Source organism: Apteryx rowi, unplaced genomic scaffold, assembly GCF_003343035.1.
Source record: "Apteryx rowi isolate R43461 unplaced genomic scaffold, aptRow1 scaffold_70, whole genome shotgun sequence".
Lineage (NCBI taxonomy): Eukaryota > Metazoa > Chordata > Aves > Apterygiformes > Apterygidae > Apteryx > Apteryx rowi.
In genome coordinates this window covers 1,507,797-1,526,146 of record NW_020450983.1, presented here as the reverse complement: position 1 = coordinate 1,526,146, position 18,350 = coordinate 1,507,797, and the positions used below count along the sequence as shown (strand labels likewise).

General features: G+C 37.1%; 1 protein-coding gene across 3 annotated transcripts in view; it reads left to right on the top strand.

The window, feature by feature from the left end:
* The first annotated feature begins 1,500 nt into the window (after positions 1-1,500).
* Positions 1,501-18,350, top strand: part of TFDP2 (transcription factor Dp-2) — a 56,099-nt gene continuing 39,249 nt past the window's right edge. For 2 of the 3 annotated variants that reach the window (XM_026087085.1, XM_026087084.1), the window contains exons 1-2: positions 1,501-1,586; positions 8,756-8,822. In XM_026087085.1, the coding sequence (XP_025942870.1) occupies positions 1,572-1,586; positions 8,756-8,822 (82 nt within the window). In that variant the 5' untranslated portion in view covers positions 1,501-1,571. Of the gene's footprint in view, positions 1,587-8,755; positions 8,823-18,350 lie in introns of those variants that run through there. The other variant, XM_026087088.1, reaches the window with a different exon arrangement.

Here is an 18,350-nt window from a genome sequence, read left to right as displayed (position 1 = left end):
TCCTTCTAAGGTGTTATTTGTAGTTCAGATAAATTTAAGACCAAGACCAAACATTAACTGGAAAGAAATGAATTTTTTCTGAGTTTCAGCTTATTGCGTGGAAAGGAACACTTCTGAAACTTAGAAGCTTTCACTGGAAAGTGTCTTAGTAGACAGAATTGTGCAGTTTGTGTAGTGCCAACATGCTGGAGTAGCTGCCTAATCATGGCAGCAATAAAATTAAGGCGCTAGGGAGAACAAAAATATGATGTATTCAACAGGAAATGGATTTTTCCACTAAGTCTAATAACAATGGAATTGATAGGATCTCTGAATAAGCAAAGAAATCTATATAAAAGTCCCTAAACTTAGTGCTCTTTTGGACTGTCCAAACCCTGGAATGCAGTGATGATAGGGTTCCTCATGGATACACACACTACTAGGAACAATTTGGGGTGCTTTTCTAAAAGAGAGGTGAAGACATTGGCCATTCTCAAAGTTGGCATGGATTAAGATACAGGGGAAATAGTGTTAACTTGCACTGTGCCTTTGCAGCTGGTGATATCTGCTGTTAATGATCATGACCCACAGCTGGTAACTAGCATACGCTGCTTCTAAAAGATTTTGTTGAATTGATTCCACACTTGAAAGTGTGAACATCTCTCCCTCTCTTATACATCCAGTTGCAATTCAGATGTCTTTTGTAGTACATTTATTAACAAGTAGTCCTTTCAAAGTACTTAAAGTTTTTGTCAAGTTAAGTTTATCTTTAAAATAGTTTGTGCTGCCAGCATTGATCTGTAACTTGTTTTCAGTTTGTCTGTTGTTATAAATCTTTCTGTGAGACTCCTTTTGATTAAAAATAATGAGGAAGTCATTAAGTATTCTTCAGTATAGCAAAATGTTTGTCTTTTCATGGAATTCTAATATTACAATTCTCATTATAATACTAAGCCTATAATACCTGGTTAATTAAAAAGCCTGAAAATATGAAAAAGGTGAAGGAGAACTGCAATGTTTTTACTTAGAGGTTTCCTAAAATATTAAATGTTTGCTGTGTATATACATTTTATAGTATTTCCTACATCTTACAGAGATCTTTTGATGTCTGTAGAGATGGAATTAGGAGCTTTCTCTGCTGTGTGAGGTTAAAGAAGCAATGGGAAGAATTAATTCACTTCCAGTTTTTAGGGTCTGCACTAGATATAATTGATTGCATGGATTTAATTATAATCCTTTAGTAATGGTATGACATAATATAGTTGGGCCTTTAAATAACATGCTTTACCTCTCTGGCTATTCCAAGCAATGTAAATGATACTAATCTTTGTAGAACCTTATTGTTCTGGTGATTGATGTTATTAAAATCAATCAAACAAACAAACAAAAATACCCCAGCCCACCCCCAGCTACACAAGAAAGCATCTAGCACCCTCTGGAGGTGCAGGGTTTCAGATAGACAGCTAACTAAAAATGTATTTTAACTAAGATGTTTTAATTAACTTTCTTACAGGATGATCATTTTAAAGGTTCTTTGAAGATGAAAAGGGATATCTTATGGTTTTACGGAATATAAAGCAATATTGTCTGACATGACGGCAAAAAATGTAAGTTTATAATTAAACAACATGTATTACTTCTTTATATCAGCATGCAGCCAGTTACTTCTGGCTTTCAGAATTTGAAGGTTTTTGTGTTTTGGTTTCTTGTATGGACAGGATTTTTGTATGCTACACACACACTATCATCTGCAGTATTTTGATACATTTAAACTAGCTAGAAGTTCTTTAAGAATATGTGGTTTAATCAGCTATAGGGCAAGTTGACAATTGAGGCAATGCTTTATGGTGTTGTTTAACACTTGCTCCCAACCTATCAGAGAGCTTCTTATTTTGCTGAAGCAGCTCAGCTTTGCACCACAGTAAATCCTTCTGGTGAGTCTGAGTCTCAAAGCTCTAGGAAGAGCAGAAAGATAGCATATTTCTTTACTAATGTCTGTGCACTCCTGGTTTCTAGACTATTGAGGGCCTTCCTGTTTGTTCTTCTGCCACATGTGGCTAGACTGTATTGTGGAGTCCAGAGGCTGTATCTTCGCTCCCCCTATCCACAATTCTGGAGAGGCTGATGAAATGGAAAACATCTTGACCTTAATTTTCTGCCTGAGTAGCTGTGCTTCTTGATGAACACAATTTATGTAGAGAACAGTTTTGATTAAGCTTGAGTGGAGCAGTCAGTGAGTGGAGTATTACTTTGGGCATTGAGCAATTTACCCATTGGCTGTTTTTGATAGGTTATCCTGTCAAATTAAATCTGAAGAGGTTTAGGAAACAACATCAACATGATTAAAGAAGCAAGAACCTCAGAATAAAAGTACAGAATAAAAGTACATCCTAACCCTAGGATGGCTCTCTGTTCAGTCGTTCAGTAATTGCAAAAGTTTCTGTACATATTTGGTTCGATTGATGGCAGGGACATAGTTTGGTTAAATTAGATCTCCAGACTTGGAAATTTTTATTCTGTTAAATAATTTCATTTGGTGTGCAGCTTCAAGTGAGGCTTTCAGTTTTCTTATATTTATCTGTTTGATTCAAGCTGACCAAGCCAGAAAATAATTTGATATATATATGCAGCTACCATTGACTTGCTTATTTCATACGCCAGATTCAACTGTAAAAAGTAAAAATAGGGGTGGTCATATGCTTTCTCTCCTAATCTGCAGCACTCTGGCTGAATGTTTCCRTAGACTAGATACATCTATATGTGGAATGAACAACGTTCCTCATCACTGCTTTTCCTTGCTAACCTTTATTCAAGTACATGATGGGAGAATTATCAAGGCTGGGCTCACTGCTCACTTTAAATGCAGCATGCTATTCCATTGCAGAAGGATAGGTGATAAACACTTTCTAGTATCTGTTTGTGGAACACTACTTAAGGGTAATTTGACCTTCCTTGGAAAAGAACTCTAACCAAAACAGTTATGAATAACAAAATGTTGAATAGAAGTTATAGATTCTCTTGGAGATGAGATGTTTACATGCTGCCCATATACTCTGTACACAGATGTCATTTCAGTTGCCCTGTCATAATGGCTTATTGCACTCTTTGCTTACATAATACAATGCCTTTTTCTTATCGGTCTTGTGCTTCCATTCCTACCTGTTGTTCAGGTGGGAAAGCATCACAAAAGTATTGAGAAATGAAAAAAAGAGAAAAGAAAAAAAGAAAGAGAGAGCAAATACCCATTAAAGTTATTTTTAGGACAAAGTAAATAATATCCCTCAAGCAGATTACTTGAATAAGAACTGTTGGTTTTGATTGTCTAATCTGAATTTATGTATATGTACTCCTAAGGGTATTTGCTACTGCTTCTCGGGTGGTGGATGGTTTATCACAGATGAGGTTGGTAGAATGGCTGTAAGAGTTCTCCTTTCCCATGTCAGTATGGAAGAAAATAAGTCAGTTTAACTGCTGAAGCTGGTTAAGCAGGCCTGCTTTACTTTGCATGGAAATGGATATGGGGCACTTGCATGATCAGTTTTGGTATCTCAGTTACGCCAGAAGTAACTGACAGCTAAAGACAGCAACTTCCTAAAACACTGTTTCAGTTTGATCAACATTTAAGTTTGGCCTATGCTTGATCTCATTTGAAAAAAAAAAGGGGGGGGGTCTTTTTTTAGTTACAGCATGCACACACACTACAGCTGATAAATTGAGGCAAATATAAGTACACAGTAAAAAGCATTTCTTGCAGCACTCTTTCTAAACAAGCCTTAACAACCATCTTACGCTGGGAACTCTTTAAAAGTTATGTAAAGCACAGTAGCTGTTCTGCACTGATATTCCATGCAGGTATTCTTTTAGTTCATGATGAGAGAGTCTGTTTTAGGTCCTACCCGAGCTGTTTATGGAACTGATACTACTGCAGTATGTCTGCAAATCAGTCTATCAGGACTAAACAGTATAAGAAACCAGTCAGTTTATGGATTTCCTAGCCATGAACAACTTTTGCATGCTATAATCTGCATGCTAATTCTAGAATAGAGAGAGCAAAAGCTTCTCAGGTTAATGGGAAAATTAATTCCTCTATGGAAAGGGAGGGCTTGAAGGAGGAGACTTGCTAAGTCGACAGTATGTCAGACAGTGGAGAAGACTGGAAAGCTAGAGGGGTAACGAGTTTGTCCTATCCAAGACTCTTATTGTGATTTCTTTTTTCCCTTGTTTTGAAACTTCTCAGTCACCTGCTAGGAGATGGAAAAAGCTTGATGAAAATATTTAATAGGATGCAAAGGCCTGCCAAGTGCATGCTTCATCTTCCTACATGGCAGGATTCATCTTGCTGCGGATGGCCAGGAAGAGGAGCCCAGCTCCTGCCATACCCAGCATTCTCGGTAGCTATATTACATGAATTCATAATCCAGAAACTCTGGAACATTGCTGTAAAGCAGAAATGTCATATGTGAGCCATACAAAAAGTAATAAAAGATACCTATGTAAGCTAATTCTTCAGCCTTAGGTCTTTAAATATGGACTCAGTAAAAATGGGTTCCTTGTAGCACAACTATGGGGTTTTTTTTTCTTTTCTGTTCCTTAAAATCCATTTTGGATCACATCTAAAATCTGCAAAAATCTTTTGAGAAACAGAGATAGCATCTCTTCCTCTTGCCAGGAGATAGGTTGCCACTATTTCCTGGTTGATGCAGTTTGCTGGTTTTGGTTTAGGAATGGGTAAACTAAAAGATTCCCAAATACGATGGGTGCTGCAGAAACGCAGATGACATGACTTGGGACATCTGACATTGTAATGGGGTACTGTAAAGTTCTCGTTCTGCTGCAGTATTGTAATATTGCATCAAACGTTGCTTTTTTGAGTGGTTAGATATGATAATTATTCTGTAAGAGAGACACATTTCTTTAGATTTGTCATTTCTCATTTAAATTCTCATGAAATTCAACTTTGTTTTCAATCTCTTCTAAACTTACATACAGAGATTATAAAATAGAGATAAGTGCTCCTGTTCATTGGGTGCTCTTTATAAATGTCGTATGAGGACTATCATCCTGAAAATATGTGTTTTCTATGTAAACTAAAATTCTGTTGTAATTTTGCATCATTTGAATCACTGAAGCACCAGACCAAAAAAAAAAACAAAAAAAACCCAAAGTACTTTGTTATGATTCCTTAAACATTGAACCTGTTAAATCATCTAAATCCTTGACAGAATAAAATGTAAATGTTTGGATTTTAATAACTCTACTGGAGAGTCTTTCTGGGCTGACTGTACGAATATACATATCTTCAGTGTTTAATTGAAGCACTGATATGAATCAATAAGGACATGTAAAACTGTAAATCTAGAGCTGAAGATTCAATTGTGAACAAATTGCAGTGCTATCTTGAAAGGTATTCATGGGAATCATAATAATTATAATTTCTTTTGGAAATAGTTGGCCTTTGTATCCAACACTTGATCTTTATCCTTGTGGTTCCCCAGTTCTTTTTGTGAAGCTCCGATTTAAAATCCTCTTCTATTCCTTGCAGAGGCAGGGATCCTGAGGAGACACTGATATTGTTATTGTTATATTGTGCATAGGCAGAAGTGGTATCATCTGACAGTTCTGGCTCTTCATCTTGACTTTGCAATCTTCTGCAATCTTTTCAGTGCAATTTACTATGTARCTTACTAAACTTTTCCAACCTTCATTGCAGCACAAGCACGCGGATGGGAGAATACTAAAATCCTTTTGTTTTCCATGCAGACCTGCTACTAAAACATATGAAACCTTTCTGCATTTGTTTTCCTATCTTCCTCCTCTTTCCCCATGCTCAAATGCAGATATTCACATTAATTCCCCCCCAACACACCACCTTCATTACCTAGGTACTGTTGCCACCTAGTGGAAGGAAAAAAAAACGGAGAGAAAAGATTTCCACAAAAGATTTTTTTTTTTTTTTTTTTTTCTCAATGGCAACTTCTGATGCTATGGTAGTCTACAACAGCTGGAGTATTTGGTTGCTGGTTGGGAATAGCATATGAACAGTCCAGCTGGGTGTGAGATGAAAGAGCAAGTTCAGTACAGACAACTTTTGAGATAAATTGCTGAACTATATTGAGCATCTCTGTGGGTTTGTTTTCAGAAGCGTATAATGCGGCTAATTTTAGGCAGTATTTAATGATAATGGTGGAATGCACACTAGTGATTACTTTTTCCGGTAAGTTACGCTTTCTTCATCCTCACTTCTGCTGTACGCAAACTTCAGTTTCTGTCTTCAAGTTATGGAAGCATCACAGCTGCTTCAATTTTGGAGGGGTTTTTTTGTTTTTAATTGAAGGAGAAGCCTCACCCCTCCCTGCTCTTGGCATATTTGGCATGGATGAACTATTTTTAACAACAATATTCATMCAAAAGAACAACCTAAATTGTTTGAACTTGGTAAAGGTAAAACCATAAAATGTGGTGGTAATGTAAAATGTCAGACAGTTGTCAGTGAAGATTCTGACTTAATATGTTGAGTAAAGTTGGACAGTTAGATGGAAATCAGCCCCGGTTCTCTGTGGAAAGCTTGAATGCTGTGATTCAAAAGCTGATTTGCAGTCTTCAGCCCATTGTACTTAAGTAAATTTATTTTGGTTTCTCTTGATTTACTGGGCTGAAAACTATGGGGTTTTTAATGTGAAGTTTTCAGGTCCACTAAGAAGTAAACATGAGTAACTTTAGTTACTTTATTTACTTTAGTAAATGTGAGTAACTATCTGACTTTGCCAAATGATGGAATTGAAATGATCTCTGCTGGGATGTTAAGAGATTTCTTGAAAAGAGTGGGTGATATTGACAATGTGTTTAAAAAATCACAGATGGGAGGAAGCAATAGCTGACAAAGCTTCATAGTGTGAAGCTGTATTTCTGAGTCCAAGAAACAAGCAGCAAGTGGTGCAAGTGTGTCATGATGCAGAGCTGGGATTATCGTCAGTAGCTGCAAAACATTAAGTTCAGGGAACAACTGTGTTTGTAGAATTATGTATGAGATCACTCTTGCTCCTTAAAATCAAAGTGTTTTTCACAGACCAGAAAAATGCTGATTTTATTCCTAGTAAGTGTCATATCAATGTAGTCAACAGGTGATCTGTCTTGAATTGGAAAATATGCAATCTGTTTATGTAAAAAACCATGTCTGCATGCCTGTATCTGCCAGGCAGATGTGTCAAAGCCATTTTGCCATCCTTATTAACTATTGTGCAGGATATTGTACAGGGACTTGAAGAAATTCATATTCTGTAAATTCTTAGGCATGATGTATTGCATTCAGATGCTGTGCCCCTGGTGGTGAAATGGAGGAAAGTTTGTGGATAAAATCCTAATCCCTGAGTGAAAAAACAGTGCAGCAACTGCTAAGGTTAATTTGTTGCTCCTGATGGTGAAAAAAATCTCTAAAATTGTTTCAGAAGAGTTTGTCACCGTGTTGTGTGCTGATTTTCCCCCTTAAAAATCACTTGATAAGTAAAAGTTCTCTGGCTGAACCTAGCAATTGGATGCTTGTAGTAGGGTTTTTCTTGTTCTGGGATAGTTTATTTTAGTGTTATGATACTACCGCTTCATTTGTTCACAAAAAATGATTCTCTCATTTGTTGTGATTAAAGTTCTACTAAGTGGCCCTAGCACTGTGTTCCATTATTACTACGTGCTTTTGTAAAATAAAGCAAATATTTGATTCTTGGTTGTATGATTGTTTGTCCCAATTATTTACAGAAGTACTCCATGCTTACAATTTTTTTTTTTTTTTTTTTTTTTTTTTAAGATCTTGTAGGATTTGGCTTAATTGCCTCCTGGAGGAATCATGCTATGATTTCTGAGCAGATTCTAAAGGAGCTCAGTCGCTCCGCGCTTATCACAGCTTCTGTCTTGGAAGCAAAACAGAATGCCTTGTTGAACGGGGAGTACTAAGGTGGTGCAACTGCAGAATGCCTTCCATCACCTGCTCTTGCTGGGCCCACCCCTCGTTAACTGGGGTCTGAGGGACTTTCCAATCTTTTCCCTCCCTCAGCCAGGAATGGTTGAGCATTTGTTTTTCTATAGCACAAACTCCTTTCTGTGCTTTGTATATATGACAAAATCTGAGATGCACCATTCTGTCCCCTCTGTCCAGATCTAAATCCTCTCTGTCTCCAGGAATTTACCCTCAAGGTAACCCAATCTGTTCCTGAAGACTAGGGAATATGTGTAAAATACACCAATAGTCACGTCTCCTCAGACCCACAGGTCATATGGCTTAGGACTGAGAATACTGGAGACTGAGTAGTTTCCTGCTGTGCTACAGGTGGCAGCTGCTCCATATGACAGAGGTGACAGTGACAGGGATTATGCATAGTACAGTATCAGGATATTGAGAGTTTTTCTAAATTAATGAATTTAATTAAAAATAAAATTTGTCTTCAGATATACACAGTAAATGTTTTGGACCCTTTGCTGTGGACCTCAGGCTCTCTTTAGRCTGTACTATTTATAGGATTATAGTGTTCTGGAAATTTGGAGCAGATATTTCATTCCTCTTTGCTTTTTTGAGTTATGTTGTAGAAATCTATTTAACCTGGGCATTTGTTAAAAGTAGAAATGTAAGTTTTTGGAACAGAATAGACAAGTAGTATATTTGGTATGTTTTTGAAAAATTTCTCACCATTGAATATACAAAATTTGTGTTTTCATAGTACGTTGTTTGCATACTAGAAAACATACAAAGATTTATCATATTTTAAGACTGCAAAAATGTTTTGTTCAGGTTGGTGTGACTCCCACAAATGGCGACTTGAAAGGATTTATAGATCAGAACCAGAGTCCAACAAAAGGTAAGAGAATTCTGTTTGTATACATAGAAAAGAAGCATACATTAAGACTTACTTTTCTCTTGTATTTAGTAAATGAGTATTATTGCTGACTTCACTGCATGTGGTTAATTCAATTTTGGGGGACTCAGAATTCAGAGTTCAAAATGTATTACATAAATCCACAATGGTACATGTAGCATTACTGATGTGCAAGTGTCTCTGATCTTCAGGTTTTAAGAGAGGAATGATAAGAGACTGTGGTGAAAGCAACTAAAGGATTAAATAAGCCTCTTTTTTCCTTGTAGTGAATAATGTGCTGAGTCCCTGTCCCCCCCCCCCCCAAAAAAAAAAAAATTCCCAGGCTCTGTTTTAAAGATTCTCCAAAAGGGGAGGGAAGGTTAAGTGTGACCTTCTCCATGGTTCATTTTAGCTACTGAAGGAGGAAGATCTTGTGCATGGGGATGAAAATGCTCTGACTTCACAACTTTTTTGTGATGTTGGGCAAGTTATCTGATTTTTTTCTATGCCTCCATTGTAATTCTGGATCAGATCCATAGGTGATATAGTCCAGTGGCCTGTCTGTATTAATCACCTTTACAAGAGGCTTTGGAGAGTTTTATTTTGCACTGATTTTATGCGGGCTGTCGTTACTGTAATATGCAAGTACCTCCCAGGAGTGCCTTTAAGTACATCATTATGACAAAAGGTACAGTCAACTCTGTGGTGGTCATGTGGGGAATAATTTCTATCTTGAAAGCCTAATATTATTTCTTAACTTTTAGCAGTTTAAGATCCTGCCTGAAATTGAGAGGAATGCCCAGAGTTATGATGTTTGAATGCTAGCTATATAAATATCAAAAAATGCTCCTAATTTTGCTTGGTGTCCATGATATTGCGTGAGAATGAATTCCAAAATATAACTGTATATTGTGTTTTGATCTGTAGTTCTTTGTATAAAATGAGGATGGTAATTTTATCTTTTGTTAATTACTTAAGTTGTACATCTCTTAAGGATTATGTCACATTACATCTTTATATGTTACTTATTTTGAGTTCCAGGTCTTCCTTGGGATGTGCATGTGGTGCTTTAATAAAGTGACATTGATCAATGATAAATTATTATTTGACCAATTATGGGATGTTTACTACTTTTAGAACGCTTAGTTAACTTCACAGTGAGCAAGTAGGAAGATAGTAGAAATATCTTCTTAAGGCGAGACATAATTCAGCAAACACTTCAAGATTGTTCTAGAACTAGTAGAAATACTGGGTTTTAGCAATCTCTCTCAGACTTAATTTATCTGATGGCTCACTCTCCTCGATCGTGGATTTGCAGTCTAAGACTTCTCTGTAAGCTGTTTCAACTTGTTAAACTAGCAAAAAGCAATCAGGTTTTGCTTTGTTTGGAGGGAGAAGGGTTGTTGTTTGTTTTTGTTTTGTTTTTACTCCCTCCTGGATTAGCTTTCTGCAAAGACGGATGGGTTTAGTCAGCTCATAGAGGGCTTTAACAAGTTCCAGAACTGGTTCGAGAGTGGAACTTCCCCCTTCTAGCAATGGCAAGTGGTTAATTCAAGTTGTATTGTCTCAAGAAAGCTTATCTTCAGGATGTTATTGAATTTATTAAATGGCTTGGAAAGTTTGAAGCTCTGCTCTAAAAGCATTCCTATATTAAAGAAAGGTTGTTGAGCTTCTGTTCTGGAAAGTCAGACTGATTTGCTGTATGAGAAGGTGGGCCAACCTATGTTGTGAGAAGATGCTAAGTGCTAGCTATTGTTGATTAAGCTCTAGTGTAGATGAAGTTACTTGTTCTAAAAGTCAAACAATTTTGGTTTTGAGAAAACTCTTTATTCCCTAAGTAGATAAATTATCACGTACCTTGTGGGAAATAACTGCAGGTCCTGAATGAAATCAGAGCAGTTGATTGGTATGGTCATGATACGCATGGCATTAAATCCTGAGGCTCACTGTGCAAGGGGGATCACTCTGCTCCCCTGAGGAGGAATTCCTAGGGAGTCGCACTGCAGGAGATGCCCTGTGGTTCAGGTCTGGTTTAAACTGATTTATATTGATGCATGTAAAGTCCTGTTTCTGCCTTCTGCTTGGAAATTGGACATTTCTCTGATCCAACAGAAACCTCAAGCTTCAAAAAAGTAAATATTATTCTGGGACTTAGCCTTGGGACTGGTGCATGACAAAGTCAGGCAAGTGCCCATTCCGGTGCACGGGAGGTTTGAAGAAGTGGAGCTGGGGCAAGAGGGAATGAAACAGCACAAACTTATGTTGGCTTACACTTTTTAGAGCTACACAATTAAAGATCAGAAAGATGACAGAGTTGCAGCTAATCAGAGAAAAATGGCCAGAGGGAATTTTTTTGACATTAGACACCTTAATTGACTGCTTCTGTTTTGTTTTCAACTTCTGTTAACATAGGTAATGAAGGAAGGCATTATGGCATAATCTATTTAAGCTGCTTGGGGTAGGATAGGAAAGGCAGAAGTTTTAGCAATTCCATTTTCTTTTGGAGTATTGTAGAACTGCATCCTTTTTCTATACTGTATTTTAATATATAATTTGTGATAGAAAAAAGTGGCTTTGTAATCATGATCTTTTGTATTAATCCAAATCAAGGGGACTTTTTAAAAATAAATAAAAATAAAAAATCTAAATTATTTATAAGACACTGATACTAGAAGACTAGTACTAATAGGTACTAGAAGACCTTCCTAGTGTTTTTTAAGTGTGAAATGTTAATTATTTCACCTACCATTGAACTTAGTTAGAAGCTGAGAAGAAGGAAGTGAGTGTGTGTGTATGTTTATAGAATTATATTCTGTTTTAATGACTTCTAGAAAATATTTTTTCTAGAACTAATAGAAATTTAGAGTAAGGATGTCTGAAGCATTTGCTGCTGACAAAAGTGAGTGATACCAAAAATTTTTTAATGTCCTTATTATGTGGTTAAAATTTTCCTCCTTTTTAAATCTTATTCATCTCCACATTTTTATTGGTATGTTTTTTTGATTTATTAGCTTTCTAAAACTAAAATTTAGCACCTAGGTTTTAGCACTTCTAAACTAAAAAAATCAAATATGCTAGCAATTCTGTCTTGTTTGACCAATCTTAAAACCAGAACTGAAACTCATGCAGTAGTTTGTTGATTTGATGCAGAAGGATCAGAAAGAGCTCCTTGCAGGTCCCACAAAGTAGTAATTTCAGATCTGGAGTATTGCATAGAACTCAACTTCTATAGATACTCAACACTGTGGAAATAATGTTTTGCACTAAAATAACGTCTCTGTATCTCAGCTGCTTAGAAACTCTCCATTATTTTCTCGAACCTCCTCTTAGTACCTTTTTTTTTTGGTTACATGCATCTTTTGACAAGGTGAAATGATCTAAAGATCTAAAATATAACTTTGCAGAGCATTTTTAGTACTTCTTTCCCAAGTCATCCTCTAATTATCCTAATCCTGTGATTGGTCCTAACACTGCTTACATGTGCTAGAAGCCCGGAAGCTAGGATAGAAATATGGCACAGTAAGTCTCTAGTATGGTGCAAATAACCACAGAGTTGTACATTGACCAAGCTAGCATGGGGTGAATTGGATCAGGCTGGACGATAGCAGTGAAAGGAGGGGAGTGTGTGTTAGATGCCTAAATAAATCGGGTAATCTTACTAAGCAGATTGCTGGGAACTTGATTTTTGCATCTAATTTTGTAAAGTGGCTCCATTAACTAAAAGGTAATTAACAGTAAACCTGAGATTGGTGGGTATGTATGGAGTAGATGAGCTTCCTTTGAGAGGAATCATTCAGCTCCTGGCTGAGAAGTTGCACAGTATGGCGAAGCCAGTCTAAAGAGTCACTGCCACTGCTGAAACTGCGAGGTCCCATTTTCCCTCCGCCCCTCCTAGGCACTTGCTTCCTTTGCAGTGGCTCTGGTGCACGTTAGACCACTAAACTCACCAGCATGGCAGAAACGAATCCAGCCGGGGGTAAGGGCTGTTGGGTTAGCAAGTTGAATTGGCTCAGAGAAGTGTCCAGTGAACAGAGGAACTAGCGTGAGAAAGGGGGAGCAGTGTCTCTAAGAATGGAGGTGGAAGAATAGGGGGCAGGACCTTCTGCCTCTGGTGTTGAACAGTTAGGTTGGCTTAGCTGCCTTCTGTAATTTAACTCCTAGTTGCAAAGTTTGCAGTTCCTAGTTTGGAGATGAGTTTGTGCTAAAATGAAACCATGGCCTCCATTACCATGCTTCATTCTCTCCATTCACTAAGCTAAATATTCACTAGGGTTAGTAACCTTTGGCAGAAGGCAAGTAACAAACATCTGGTTGATAACATCTTATACTTTTACAGCTGTTTGCTCAGTACATATAGGTCAGATTCTTACTGTTTATTATTCATGTAGCCACGCTGCTATAATCCTTTGAGATTTCACGAACTAAGACAAAATATGACAGTTCATTAGAGTGACCTCTAAGGAAGATAAAAATACCGACAATTCATTCAGCACTTTCACCATTTCCTCTGGGACAGAGATGAGGGCACCATGCTACAGAAAATCTTTTTTAAAGATTTTCAGAATGGAGATCTTAATTATTTTTGGTCACTAAAATCTTGTGGTACTTTTATATGCATTCTGGACAATATACAATAATTATTATATTCTGTCCCATCTAATATCATATTGCATTTCTAGATGAAACAACTTTTTACCCTAAACAGTTGTGTTGTCAGTCAGAACAGCTGTAGCCTTCCAGTGAAATGCAACTGCAACCCCTTCTCAATATCAGAAGACTTGAGGATTTACAATTTATGAAACACTTTGAACAATCTCTCTAAATATTTGCTGTTAATCACTGCAATGAACAAAGGGGTGTACTAGCTAGAAGAAAGTGATTTTTGACTCACCAAGACATTTTAGCTGCATTAGACTTCAGGGTTGGAGAGAATGAAAGAGTCTAAACAGAAAGTGTCTAGAGCTGCAGTACCTTCATAGTTTTCTAAACTGTGCAGAACACCACAGACTAGTTTTAGGCCTTTGAGAAGTAATTTGTTAGGCACTGTCTAGATAATTGCCTTTCTTGTTTCATTAATCTGTGATAATTAATGACACAGTGGTACTAGGGAGAAGGACTAAAACAAGTGTAGCATTTTCAAATAATTTCTGTGGGACAAGCAATTGATCTGTTCAGAGAATAATTGAATTGAATAGCTTCATAAAGCACAGGACATTACTGTTAGTAGTAATATCTCAATCATCCTGATCCCAGTCTACGTTAGATTTTGCTTCTAGGATGATGGATGTATTGCTTTACCTCTATTCTTCTGTATTTTCTAAAATGTTATGCATTAATGATTAATTCTTTTTCATGTTGAGGTATAATTAACAAACACTAGCATCCCTGTTGAGATATTACAGCTTGCTCACACTGTATGACATATTTCTTCATTTTGATTTGGAGAATAAAATATGCCATAAAGGCTGGATCCACTTGCATGTCAATAGCCATGCTGTCTGTTGCTTTCAGTCCGAACTATCTTTTACTTCACCGTTTTTGATTTGTCCAGCATTGAACTCTGGACATTAAGAAGCAGGAAAAACCTCCAAACTGGCATTCAGATCCATTGTCTCTTCGCAGGGCTTTGTAAACTTCCCAATCAATGCACTTCTCATTATTTTACCCATTTTTTTTTAAGTTGACTGAGCTAATATGGTAAAAATAAGGGCAACTTGTTAGATTTCTGGGCCTGTTCAGAATGTGCCTTCACAGTGTTCTTGGACTGAAATGTGATGTATTTATGATGTGTTTGAAGAGTGGAAGAGGGCCCTTGCTCAAATAAGGCATCTTCTAGAAAGCATCACATTTCAAGTGCTAGAAATTTATGGTTAAAAAGTTGCATTTAGATTTTTTTTTTCTTTCCAAAAAGAGATAATTATTTGTGATGTATATTTAATTGTTATTTGCCTCTTGTACAAACATACTAGTTTTATAATAATACTGTATTAAAGAAACACTATTCATATTCAAATGCTGAGTCCTGAGCAGTTAGACAGCTTGTTTTGGAAAAATCCATGCAAATTTTGTGTGTCTCTCTTTTTTTTTTTTTTTTTTTAATGAATTATGATCTTTTATTATATTATCAAATCTATTGCACAGTCCTGAAAACTGGGATTTGCTGGATTTAATTTTGAAAAACGCTGGACTGTTTGAGGTAAACCTGCTGCTCTGCCATTTTTCCTACTGAGAGTAGACTGCATCCTGGATCTTTTAGGATGCTGTTTCAAACTTCAGGAAAATGTCTTGAAAAATTTAGCAAGTCAGCCATTGCTCTTTCTGTACTCAAATAGCTGCAGTCTCATTATGTAGCATTAGCACCACTATATATAGTTATATAGAGGCAAATTTCTAGCTCTTTGCACTAAAAATGCATGATCAAAAAAGCTAATCACTTGATTCTTGTGCTGTAAAATAATTCTCTCATTTTTTTTTTCCATTCCCAAGCTTAACTTTCAAAATCTGGCTTCTCTCTTTGACTTTTTCCCTGGGCAATGTGAAACTGTTACTCTGCTGCTGCTGTTCCCATCTTTGATCAGGCCCCATTTATCTTTCTCCCCAGGAACTGTAGTGCCCACACACTATTACCTCTGGATATTTTTAGGTTTCTTTTGCTACAGAAGTTAACACTCAAAAACTATTAGGTATTGCAATCTAATATGTAAGTCTAATACGTATTGCTGTGTCACTTCTGCTGACTTGTAAATCTAAATGACTGTTCCTAAATAGGTTGCCTGGGGTTGTTTGGTTGATTTGGTGTGGATTTTTTTCTTCTTCTGTTTTCTTACTGTTGGCCTGCTTACTGTGCTTGTTATTGAATACTGTCGTGTTTTTGCTGTAGGTTTTTTTTTTTTTTGAATCAGGCTTTTTAGAAAAAAATATATATATATATAAAAATATATTATTCCTTGTATAGAAGATGTCTGGAAAAAAAGCGTTTCTCACAGATACCAGCTGTATCTGAATTACAGTACAGATTTACAAACGATTTAGATGTTTTAAATAGGATGTTTGTAGAATCACAGCCCATAAATCCAAATTTGTAATCCTCATAATATGAAAAGATCTTCAGCCTAAATCTGAAGGGAACTAGATTTTATTTTCTAGGTGTGCCTAGAAGTATCAGAGTCTTCAGCAGAGTGTTATTAACCCAGGAGGATGTTCACTTTCTTTAGTTCTTCACTGTTCAACAGACAATTCACTTTCTTAAATTTGTGGAAAATGCCTTGGCTCACAGGCAACAGGCTATTTTGGCCAGAGCATCTCCATTTGGAGCTTATTTCTTCTGCGTGGAATAAATAAATACTCACTGGATCAGAGAGGGAATGCCACAAGAGGATGGCTGTCAGGATACTTGCCTCATGGCAGGGAAGACTGGTTGCGAGGACAGTCACTGGATAAAATACAGCAGTGGTCCTCGGAGCACAGTCCGGCTATCTCTTTTCTAAAAGTCACTTTCACTCACTGTCTTTGACATAGTAGATTCTTAATTATTACAAACAAAATTGTCCAGCTATGGCAAGCTGGGTTCAATATGCTTCATTTCCTTATCTGAAAGTAGCTGGCAGTCCAGTGATTAAAATTATTCTTGTATGAAATCTGTATTTTAATTCTTCCAGACAAAAGAAAAAATTGGCCCTGGTTGTCCTCATTCTTCAGTGAATACTTGTGTCATCGGGCTATTGAGTGAAAAAGGGATACCTCCTCTCATGTTTTTGAACAACTGAGGTGATGGCTGCTGTTCTTAGCCTGGGGGATATATATATATATATGTATGCCTTAGGTGTTCTTTTAGTGTCACATCCCGGATTGTACCCGCTGGGAGGAATTCCTGCTGTGCTCAGCGCTAATGAGACTGACACACACACACTCCTGGGTATAGGCAGGACTTTGGTGCCTAATGAACTTAATTGGCAGTAACTAAAGTACTCCATTATTTAGACAAAATCCTGTTTTAAGTGGCAAAATGTCTTTGTGGAGTTGCCTCATTCTGTTAAAGTTATTAAGTATAATAGTTCAAGTTAGCTCTTAAGTATAATTAGATATGCGAATGAGTTGAATAGTGACAGTCCAGTGATGTGTTTYGGCTGATTTTTTCAAGCTGTGAATAAATTAAATCAGACATACTGTAGAGTTCATGTGGAAAAGCTATCTGTGCAACCAAGAGAATTTCAAATTTAATCTATTTGGGACAGTAAGAGAGAGAATGCATTCCAGCTTCCCCTAAGCAATCGATTGACATCTTAAAACATGCGAAAAATAGTTGCTTATTTTGAAAACTGTCTTTCTCAAATGTTTGGTATCATAGTGTCTTAAGCACTAGCAGTGTTTAACTTACTGACTGGGAATGACTCGCATTCTCAGTCAGTAAGTTTAACACTGCTAGTTTTGTGATTCTGTTTATATATTTYATAAAAATAGCCTAATTGGATCTTCCTGTTATGGTAATGTTACAGTAGACATTTGTGTTGGATGATTTCTCTTAAATATGAGAATTATTAGTGTTGAGAGAAGAAAAAAAAAATCATTCAGAGGCTTTTGAGATTTGACATTAGAGGCTTGTTGGCTGAAATCTGTCCCCTGTGTATAAAAAGTTACTCTTCTGTCTTGTCTATGAATCTTAAAAATATAGTAAATTCTAATACTATAATTCTATAAGAGGAATTTTGAGTCATGTCTCAAGGATGCAACTTTTTGTGTATAACATTTATTTTGGCATTTTGCTTTTTTTCTTCTACCCAATATTCTGAGAATTTTTGTGCAACTTAAGCTTACTTTTATAGAAAAAATAAGAGAAGTGTTTTGAGTAGTTTTGAAGGGGTATAGTAAAACATTAATGTATCAGTGATGGGAAAACTGTTTGACTCATAAAGTATGTACAGGTTATTAGCATGCTGATCCTCTCCTATTTCTGGATAAATAATAAATTGCTCCTTAATAGAAGCTAAATCTTAGTCTGAAAATAAAATCTTCTCCCACGGATTCCCAGCAGAGGGTATGTCTGTATTGCCATTTGATCACTTGTCCCACGAAGCTACTAGCCTGCTCTGCGTGCCCGTTTGCAGCCTCGAGGGCTCTGTTCCCGTCCGGGGAATGGTCCCTAAGGCTCCTGCTATCCGCAGGGCGTTACAGTCGCTGCGGTGTGAGACTCCCTAAAGAAATCAAGGTTTGTAATCGGATATTTCTTGCAAAGAGTTTCAGTAGTCAAAGGAGCTGCTGCCTTTCAGCTGTAAATTAGTGCCACCTTTGCTAAGGTATGGTGCCATCACGACTCCTCTAATGCAGCGGGCTAAGTAAAAGGAGTTAATATCTGTCGTCTTCTGCAGCCCGCTAGTGACACGCAAAGGGAGGTTATGTCCGAAGGGTTCTTTCAAACCCAGCCAGCGGTGCAGAGAACCGAACGCTGAGAGGCAAGCGCAGGTGCGTAGGCTGCGCGCCCAGAGCCGCGCGGCCCGGCAGGGGAGCGACCGCGGCGCTGCCGGCCGCCCGCCC